This window comes from Thalassophryne amazonica, unplaced genomic scaffold, assembly GCF_902500255.1.
Source record: "Thalassophryne amazonica unplaced genomic scaffold, fThaAma1.1, whole genome shotgun sequence".
In the NCBI taxonomy this organism is placed as follows: Eukaryota; Metazoa; Chordata; class Actinopteri; order Batrachoidiformes; family Batrachoididae; genus Thalassophryne; species Thalassophryne amazonica.
Window position 1 is genome coordinate 20,964 of NW_022986473.1, and position 10,394 is coordinate 31,357.

Sequence of the window (10,394 nt, forward strand, 5' to 3'; positions counted from 1 at the left end):
GAGTGAAACATTCATCTGTTCACATAAATACACTCAGCAGTAAGTGAGAGTAAAATGTTTATCTATCATAAATACGCTCAGCTGTGACAGAGTGAAACATTAATGTGTTCATCGTAAATACGCTCAGCGGTAAGTGAGAGTGAAACATTAATGTGTTCATCGTAAATATGCTCAGCGGTAAGTGACAGAGGGAAACATTCATGTATTCATTACAAATACACTCATGGGGAAACGACAGAGTGAAATGTTTATGTGTTCATTGTAAATACGCTCAGGGGTAATTGACAGAGCGAAACGTTCATGTGTTCACTGTAAATACGCTCAGGGGTAATTGACAGAGCGAAACGTTCATGTGTTCACTATAAATACGCTCAGGGGTAATTGACAGAGCGAAACGTTCATGTGTTCATTGTAAATACGCTCAGGGGTAATTGACAGAGCGAAACGTTCATGTGTTCACTGTAAATACGCTCAGGGTTAATTGACAGAGCGAAACGTTCATGTGTTCATTGTAAATACGTTCAGGGGTAATTGACAGAGCAACACATTCATGTGTTCATTGTGACACAGTCACCCTGCTGAAATCTCTGTGTGTCTGAGGCGTGTCCGGCAGAGTCACCGGTTTTCAGTCTCGAGTTTTGACGTCCTGGGATCCAGTAGAACCTCAGATGTAAACAGCAGGGCCGGGGTAGGACTCCCCACCGCACCAGAACTCCTCTGGCTGAGGGATTTCTAGCAGCCACGCCTCCTTCTCCTGTCCCTGCACCTCCTCCTTGCCACATGCTCCTCCCTCTGCCACAGTCTGCAGGACTTTGTAATAGTGGCAGTCCCGCCCATCCTCTGGGTTGTACGGCGGTGCCAGGATGTCCAGGAAAGCAGCTGGCCCTTCCAATGCGTCGATCTGATGGAGGTTATCCCGCACAGGAGTAAGGAGGCATGGCCCGCTCTTCTCCGAGTACTCACAGACTGAACGTAGCACTGAGCGCCGGAGCGAGGCGGTCTGGAACGGAGCTAAAGGAGGCTCAAAATAAGGCGGGGCCACACCGACAGGTAGGGCGTCCTCCTGCTTGTCAAAACAGCGGACCCTCACCTTCCCATAGAGAACCTGCAGCAGAGAAAGACGAGTCACGAACACGCGACAAACAGACGGACTGTTTCACTGTGGAAACAATTTAGACAGCAGCTCCAACGTTCAAGAAAATCAAATGTGGAACCAGGGTTCTCAGCAGGACTTTTTTCTCCGTGTAATGGGATGGAAAAATCACCTTAAAAAGCCGAGGGTTCAGGTGCTGCTTAGGCTTCACCCCCCCGAAGCTTTTGCATTATGGGCATTACGCAGCGAAGACCTTCACCTGATTAAATGTCCTCAGAGTCCAGCTCACCTGCCGTCTCTGCAAACGCCCACCTGCTGCTACGCTTCTAAATTAACAAAGGCTCTTTAAACAGCAACTATTGTATTATTTGAAAAAGCTGTTTCAGTTTATATTTTAACATTAAATGAATGAATCAATAAACATGTCCAAGAAGTCAAAGATCAGTCAATAAGACATTTGCACAGGTAGAAGAAGGCCCCACCCCTATTGTGCACAATTTAAAAACATTCACAATCACTAGAATAGTCAAATTCATATTTTGGTAATTAGTCTGGGCTGATTGCATCAAAATCAATCACATAGTCAGTGAGGACATAATTAAATGCTGAAATGACTCAATTAAAAAATGAATTCATCATGAGGTTTATGTCCCATTTAGAAATCCTAATTAACATACATCATCTCCTGTTGTGTTTATAATAAATATTTATATTTATTTACGGTGTCTTTTCCTGGTTGAAATGCAGATATGAATGAATGAATCTACCAGAGTTAAAAATGTACACATTACTTTTCATGCTATTTTATTTGTCTGAAAATAAATGCACAAGGTTCCTTATAATGTTAATCAAGAAATTGTCTCATCTGAAACAAGAACAACAGAAGTTATGGTTTTAATTTACAAACATCAAACATTTCTAAAATAATCTTTTTTTTTTTTTACTTAAAATTATTTCAATGACAAGTTTTTTTTAATGTAAGAAATGTTTTTTTCTTTTTTACTTCAAAATGTAGAGTAATTAGAAATTAATCTTGAAGTAAAAAACATCACATTTGTAAAGATTTTCTTTAGTAAACTGCTGTGTATAAATTAGCAGTTCTGTGACACACATTTCTACACTCTTCCATGTTTTGGCCTGACCCCTCCTTTCTTTTGGCTTTAAAGTAAGGCTGTAACAAAGATTTAAAAAGCTGATGGCTTTACTTCACAATATCTGGCCCTCCAAATGCAGGCAATAGTGTTTCAGAGGATTACAAATTAAAAAATTTTTTTCTGGGGGACAATGCCCCCGATACCCCCTACAATGCTTGAGCCATGCGGCTGTGCTCAGACTGGGGGAGCGCTGAGACTGTGACACCAGGATAAGTTCTCCCCCACAAAATAAGCATGTTAAATACGAACAAATAAAAACTGTCTGTGTGAAGTGGTGGATGATTCTCGCTTCTTCCCACAACAACAGAAAAGAGTTTAGCGACTTTAATAAGCAGCACAACTGACATATTTAAATGGCTTTGACAGAGATTGATGAATAAATTGTGGACCTGATGCTACTAAATCAGAACCAGCTGGTCCACCTTCAACATAGAGAAATGATCATTTTCCCGTTACACACCCTTAAAAACAACGGCCCAACTGCAGCAGAATTTTTCTCAGGTGTAACAGGCCATTACTCTGTTATAACACCATGGAGAACCCTGGGCACTTTGACCCATTTCATAAAACAAACAGTGACTGAGCTACAAACAACAAGATGTTTTTGGAGGTTTTGGGCCCAGTGAGGCAACACGCAGCCTGTCAAATAGAAAAAGAATGTTGGGGGGGAAAGCACCTGATAAACTGCTAAACTACCTTCATCTTGAAATTGTGCCTGAACACATTAACAACTGGAAGAAAAAAAGTTGACTGTAAATCACCTGAGACATGATGGAACTTTACGACCTGCAGCTTGTTCACGTTCGTCATTAAAGAAATTTTGTTGTGTATGGGGCAGCCGGTGCTTGCAATTATAAATCGTAGTTTGTCTTCTGGGGTGGTTCCGGCAAAATTTAAACATGCAGTGGTCCAACCTTTGCTTAAAATACCCAGTCTCGATCATACGGTTTTGACTAATTATAGGCCCATTTCTAAACTGCCTTTTCTGTCTAAGGTTTTAGAAGAAATTGCTTATTGTCAATTAAGCAATTTTTTGAATGAAAATGGGATTCTGGAAGAGTTTCAGTCAAGTTTTAAGCCATTTCATAGCACAGAGTCTGTATTAGTTAAGGTTTTTAATGACATTTATCTCACATGTGATGCTGGGAACTCTGTTATCTTGCTCGATTTAATGGCTGCTTTCGATACAGTTGACCACAGTATTTTATTATCTCGACTACATCACTTGGTGGGCATTGGTGGTACTGTGCTTGAGTGGTTCCGGTCCTATCTGACAGACAGGATGTTTTCTGTGAATATCGGTAGCTTTGAATCTTCTGTAGTCTCTTTGTCATGTGGTGTTCTACAGGGCTCTATCTTGGGGTCTTTGTTCTCTCTATATTTATTGCCTCTGGCGACTATTTTTAAAAGACATGCAGATGATTGCCAGATTTATTTGCCTGTGACTCAGAGGGATGGTCAGTCACTGAAACGGCTCATGGTATGTTTAGAGGATATTAAAGTCCAGCTTGCTTTTTAATGAATACAAAACAGAGGCTGCAGTTTTTGAACCTAGTAGTCTTTGTGAGCCCCACCTCTATTGATTCGGGACCCCTGAAAGCATATTTTAAACCCATTATTCTTAATCTTGGTTTTAAGATGGACTGATTGTCCAATTAAATTGGACAGTCAAATTGCAGCAGTGGTGAAATCTGTTTTTTATCATTTGAGGCGTATGGCAACAGTGAAACCTTTTCTTTCCAGGCAACATTTTGAGTTGGTTATTCATGCTTTTATGTCATCTCGTTGGGATTACTGTAATTTGCACTATGTAGGAGTAAATCAGACACTTCTCTTCCATCCTGGCCGCACTTCACTGGTTGCCGGTTCATTTTAGGGTCCATTTTAAAATTCTTATGTTCATTTTTAAATCCCTCCATGGTTTTGCTCCGTCGTACCTCTCTGGGCTTCTTCCTAGTCGGCCTCTCAGGTCGGCTGACCAGCTGCTCCTGCAAGTGCCTAGGTGGAAGAGAAAACTCGGGGGGGACAGGTTTTTTTTGGTTGTTGCTCCCAGGCTGTTGGTCATTTTTAAAGTTCATTTAAAAACTTTTTTTTTCCTTGGCTTTTGCATTTTAGTGGTTCTTTTTATTTTTATTTGACTGTGTTTTAATTTGTATTGTTTGTAGTATATAGCACCTTGTGTCAGCGCTGGCTGTTTTAAGGTGCTTTATAAATAAAGTTGGTATGGTATGGTCATTAAATCGGCACGTTAAGATGACGCACAGCAAAGGTAAGAGAGCATGGTGCCCGTTACCCAATTTAGACCCCTCTGTTTTTTTTGCCTTTGATTGCCCCAGGTCCTTAAGGGTTGTGACAGTGGATCCAGTAGTGATGCGCATTGGGATTTGGCACAATTTTTACGTTTGATACCCTTCCCAGGATGCAATTTAACACTATGCCACTATATGGTGCATCCAGAAAGTATTCATAGCACTTCACTTTTTCCACATTTTGTTATGTTACAGCCTTATTGCAAAATGGATAACATTAATTTTTTTCCCCCAAATTCTACACACAATACCCCATAGTGACAACGTGATTTTTTTAATTTATTTTTTTCCAAATTTACTAAAAAGAAAAAAAATGTAAAAAAAATATCGTGTACAAAAGTATCTGCTATGAATCTCAAAAATTGAACTCAGGTGCATCATGCTTACACAAATCATCCTTGAGATGTTTCCACAGCTTAACTGGAGTCCACCTGGGGTAAATTCAGCTGTGCCTTGAGACAGGATTGTCTCGAGGCACAAATCTGGGGAAGGGTACAGAAACATTTGTTCTGCTTTGAAGGTTCCAATGAGCACAGTGGCCTCCATCATATGTAAATGGAAGACGTTCGGATCCATTGGGCCTGTATGGTAGAGTGGCCAGACAGAAGCCACTCCTTAGCATAAGTCACATGGCAGCCCACCTGAGTTTGCCAAAAGGCACTTGAAGGACTCATGAGACCATGACCATGAGAAACAAAATTCTTTGGTCTGATGAGACAAAGATTGAACTCTTTGGTGTGAATTCCAGGTGTCATGTTTGGAGGAAACAGGCACCATCCCTACAGTGAAGCATGGTGGTGGCAGCATCATGCTGTGGGAATGTTTTTCAGCAGCAGGAACTGGGAGACTAGTCAGGATTGAGGGAAAGATGAATGCAGCACTGTACAGAGACATCCTGGATGAAATCCTGCTCCAGAGCGCTCTTGACCTTTCAGCAGGACAATGACCCTAAGCACACAGCCAAAATATCAAAGGAGTGGCTTCAGTACAACTCTGTGAATGTCCTTGACTGGCTCAGTCAGAGCCCAGACCTGAATCCGATTGAAGATCTCTGGAGAGATCTGAAAATGGCTGTGCATCAATGCTCCCCATCCAACCTGATGGAGCTTAAGAGGTGCTGCAAAGAGGAAAACTGCTCAAAGATAGGTGCACCAAGCTTGTGACATAAAATTCAAGACTTGAGGCTGTAATTTCTGCCAAAGGTGCATCAACAAAGTACTGAGCAAAGGGTGTGAATAGTTATTTACATGGGATCTCTTAGTTTTTATTTTTAATAATTTTGCAAATATTTAAAAAAAACTCATGTTGTCATTATGGGTTGTTGCGGGTAGAATTTTGAAGGAAAAAAATTTACTCAATTTGGAATAAGGCTGTAACATAACAAAATGTGGAAAAAGTGAAGCACTTTGGATACTTTCTGAATGCACTGTAGGAAAAAATACAAAGATAAAAATGGCATATTTTACATATAGGGAGCATCCTGGGAACGCAGAACGAACAACACCTAAAGTCCACCGGTATTGGTTGTGTTTCAAGCAGTCGTCACCGTCGGACCACCACGCAGAGCTTCACCTCATCACACGAGTTTGGCTGCATTTTTTTCCTGGAAAAACGTTTCAGTCAGAGCAAGTGAAAAAAATTAAGACAGAAACTAAACTTTACCAGAGTCTGTTGGATTCTGGAACCTAATTGTGGTGATGCGCCGTTTATGTCACAGGATGCTGGTTTACTGCTGCTGTGAACATGATGGACGTGGACTCTCCGTTTTTACAGACTGTATGGACACACAGATGTATGTCTCAGACTGGAAAAAATCAGAAGTCACTATTTTCAGGAGATAACAGACTCTCTATCGAATGTGCCACAATCATGACGGAATTTGAGCCCAAGGCAGATTTGCAGTTGGACATTATGCACGCACATGCACGATCAGAACCTGAGGACAAGTGGACCTGGGCATTTTCAATCAATCAATCAATTTTATTTATATAGCGCCAAATCACAACAAACAGTTGCCCCAAGGCACTTTATATTGTAAGGCAAGGCCATACAATAATTACGGAAAAACCCCAACGGTCAAAACGACCCCCTGTGAGCAAGCACTTGGCGACAGTGGGAAGGAAAAACTCCCTTTTAACAGGAAGAAACCTCCAACAGAACCAGGCTCAGGGAGGGGCAGTCTTCTGCTGGGACTGGTTGGGGCTGAGGGAGAGAACCAGGAAAAAGACATGCTGTGGAGGGTGTCTGTCTCCCTGATCTGAATTGGGAGCTGGTTCCACAGGAGAGGAGCCTGAAAGTTGAAGGCTCTGCCTCTCATTCTACTCTTACAAACCCTAGGAACTACAAGTAAGCCTGCAGTCTGACAGCGAAGCACTCTATTGGGGTGATATGGTACTATGAGGTCCCTAAGATAAGATGGGCCCTGATTATTCAAAACCTTATAAGTAAGAAGAAGAATTTTAAATTCTATTCTAGAATTAACAGGAAGCCAATGAAGAGAGGCCAATATGGGTGAGATATGCTCTCTCCTTCTAGTCCCCGTTAGTACTCTAGCTGCAGCATTTTGAATTAACTGAAGGCTTTTCAGGGAACTTTTAGGACAACCTGATAATAATGAATTACAATAGTCCAGCCTAGAGGAAATAAATGCATGAATTAGTTTTTCAGCATCACTCTGAGACAAGACCTTTCTAATTTTAGAGATATTGCGCAAATGCAAAAAAGCAGTCCTACATATTTGTTTAATATGCACATTGAATGACATATCCTGATCAAAAATGACTCCAAGATTTCTCACAGTATTACTAGAGGTCAGGGTAATGCCATCCAGAGTAAGGATCTGGTTAGACACCATGTTTCTAAGATTTGTGGGGCCAAGTACAATAACTTCAGTTTTATCTGAGTTTAAAAGCAGGAAATTAGAGGTCATCCATGTCTTTATGTCTGTAAGACAATCCTGCAGTTTAGCTAATTGGTGTGTGTCCTCTGGCTTCATGGATAGATAAAGCTGGGTATCATCTGCGTAACAATGAAAATCTAAGCAATGCCGTCTAATAATACTGCCTAAGGGAAGCATGTATAAAGTGAATAAAATTGGTCCTAGCACAGAACCTTGTGGAACTCCATAATTAACCTTAGTCTGTGAAGAAGATTCCCCATTTACATGAACAAATTGTAATCTATTAGATAAATATGATTCAAACCAATGCAGCGCAGTGCCTTTAATACCTATGGCATGCTCTAATCTCTGTAATAAAATTTTATGGTCAACAGTATCAAAAGCAGCACTGAGGTCTAACAGAACAAGCACAGAGATGAGTCCACTGTCTGAGGCCATAAGAAGATCATTTGTAACCTTCACTAATGCTGTTTCTGTACTATGATGAATTCTACAACCTGACTGAAACTCTTCAAACAGGCCATTCCTCTGCAGATGATCAGTTAGCTGTTTTACAACTACCCTTTCAAGAATTTCTGAGAGAAAAGGAAGGTTGGAGATTGGCCTATAATTAGCTAAGATAGCTGGGTCAAGTGATGGCTTTTTAAGTAATGGTTTAATTACTGCCACCTTAAAAGCCTGTGGTACATAGCCAACTAATAAAGACAGATTGATCATATTTAAGATCGAAGCATTAAATAATGGTAGGGCTTCCTTGAGCAGCCTGGTAGGAATGGGGTCTAATAGACATGTTGATGGTTTGGATCAAGTAACTAATGAAAATACCTCAGACAGAACAATCGGAGAGAAAGAGTCTAACCAAATACCGGCATCACTGAAAGCAGCCAAAGATAACGATATGTCTTTGGGATGGTTATGAGTAATTTTTTCTCTAATAGTTAAAATTTTATTAGCAAAGAAAGTCATGAAGTCATTACTAGTTAAAGTTAAAGGAATATTCGGCTCAATAGAGCTCTGACTCTGTCAGCCTGGCTACAGTGCTGAAAAGAAACCTTGGGTTGTTCTTATTTTCTTCAATTAGTGATGAGTAGTAAGATGTCCTAGCTTTACGGAGGGCTTTTTTATAGAGCAACAGACTCTTTTTCCAGGCTAAGTGAAGATCTTCTAAATTAGTGAGACGCCATTTCCTCTCCAACTTACAGGTTATCTGCTTTAAGCTGCAAGTTTGTGAGTTATACCACGGAGTCAGGCACTTCTGATTTAAAGCTCTCTTTTTCAGAGGAGCTACAGCATCCAAAGTTGTCTTCAATGAGGATGTAAAACTATTGACGAGATACTCTATCTCACTTACAGAGTTTAGGTAGCTACTCTGTACTGTGTTGGTATATGGCATTAGAGAACATAAAGAAGGAATCATATCCTTAAACCTAGTTACAGCGCTTTCTGAAAGACTTCTAGTGTAATGAAACTTATTCCCCACTGCTGGGTAGTCCATCAGAGTAAATGTAAATGTTATTAAGAAATGATCAGACAGAAGGGAGCTTTCAGGGAATACTGTTAAGGCTTCAATTTCCATACCATAAGTCAGAACAAGATCTAAGATATGATTAAAGTGGTGGGTGGACTCATTTACATTTTGAGCAAAGCCAATTGAGTCTAATAATAGATTAATGCAGTGTTGAGGCTGTCATTCTCAGCATCTATGTGGATGTTAAAATCTCCCACTATAATTATCTTATCTGAGCTAAGCACTTAGTCAGACAAAAGGTCTGAAAATTCACAGAGAAACTCACAGTAACGACCAGGTGGACGATAGATAATAACAAATAAAACTGGTTTTTGGGACTTCCAATTTGGATGGACAAGACTAAGAGTCAAGCTTTCAAATGAATTAAAGCTCTGTCTGGGTTTTTGATTAATTAATAAGCTGGAATGGAAGATTGCTGCTAATCCTCCACCTCGGCCCGTGCTACGAGCATTCTGGCAGTTAGTGTGACTCGGGGGTGTTGACTCATTTAAACTAACATATTCATCCTGCTGTAACCAGGTTTCTGTAAGGCAGAATAAATCAATATGTTGATCAATTATTATATCATTTACTAACAGGGACTTAGAAGAGAGAGACCTAATGTTTAATAGACCACATTTAACTGTTTTAGTCTGTGGTGCAGTTGAAGGTGCTATATTATTTTTTATTTTTGAATTTTTATGCTTAAATAGATTTTTGCTGGTTATTGGTGGTCTGGGAGCAGGCACCATCTCTACGGGGATGGGATAATGAGGGGATGGCAGGGGGAGAGAAGCTGCAGAGAGGTGTGTAAGACTACAATTCTGCTTCCTGGTCCCAACCCTGGATAGTCACAGTTTGGAGGATTTAAGAAAATTGGCCAGATTTCTAGAAATGAGAGCTGCTCCATCCAAACTGGGATGGATGCCGTCTCTCCTAACAAGACCAGGTTTTCCCCAGAAGCTTTGCCAATTATCTATGAAGCCCACCTCATTTTTTGGACACCACTCAGACAGCCAGCAATTCAAGGAGAACATGCGGCTAAACATGTCACTCCCGGTCTGATTGGGGAGGGGCCCAGAGAAAACTACAGAGTCCGACATTGTTTTTGCAAAGTTACACACCGATTCAATGTTAATTTTAGTGACCTCCGATTGGCGTAACCGGGTGTCATTACTGCCGACATGAATTACAATCTTACCAAATTTACGCTTAGCCTTAGCCAGCAGTTTCAAATTTCCTTCAATGTCGCCTGCTCTGGCCCCCGGAAGACAATTGACTATGGTTGCTGGTGTCGCTAACTTCACATTTCTCAAAACAGAGTCGCCAATAACCAGAGTTTGATCCTCGGCGGGTGTGTCACCGAGTGGGGAAAAACGGTTAGAGATGTGAACGGCTTGGCGGTGTACACGGGGCTTCTGTTTAGAACTAC

The 10,394-nt window shown here is 40.9% G+C and overlaps 1 protein-coding gene across 1 annotated transcript; it reads right to left on the reverse strand.

The window, feature by feature from the left end:
* Positions 1-245: 245 nt before the first annotated feature.
* On the reverse strand, positions 246-4,312 carry LOC117506235 (2-aminoethanethiol dioxygenase-like). Its single transcript, XM_034165728.1, has 2 exons — positions 4,185-4,312; positions 246-1,151 (listed from the first exon to the last, which is right to left on the reverse strand). Exons 1-2 carry the CDS (start codon positions 4,310-4,312, stop codon positions 665-667), a joined length of 615 nt encoding a protein of 204 aa, XP_034021619.1. The 3' UTR covers positions 246-664.
* Positions 4,313-10,394: the final 6,082 nt, after the last annotated feature.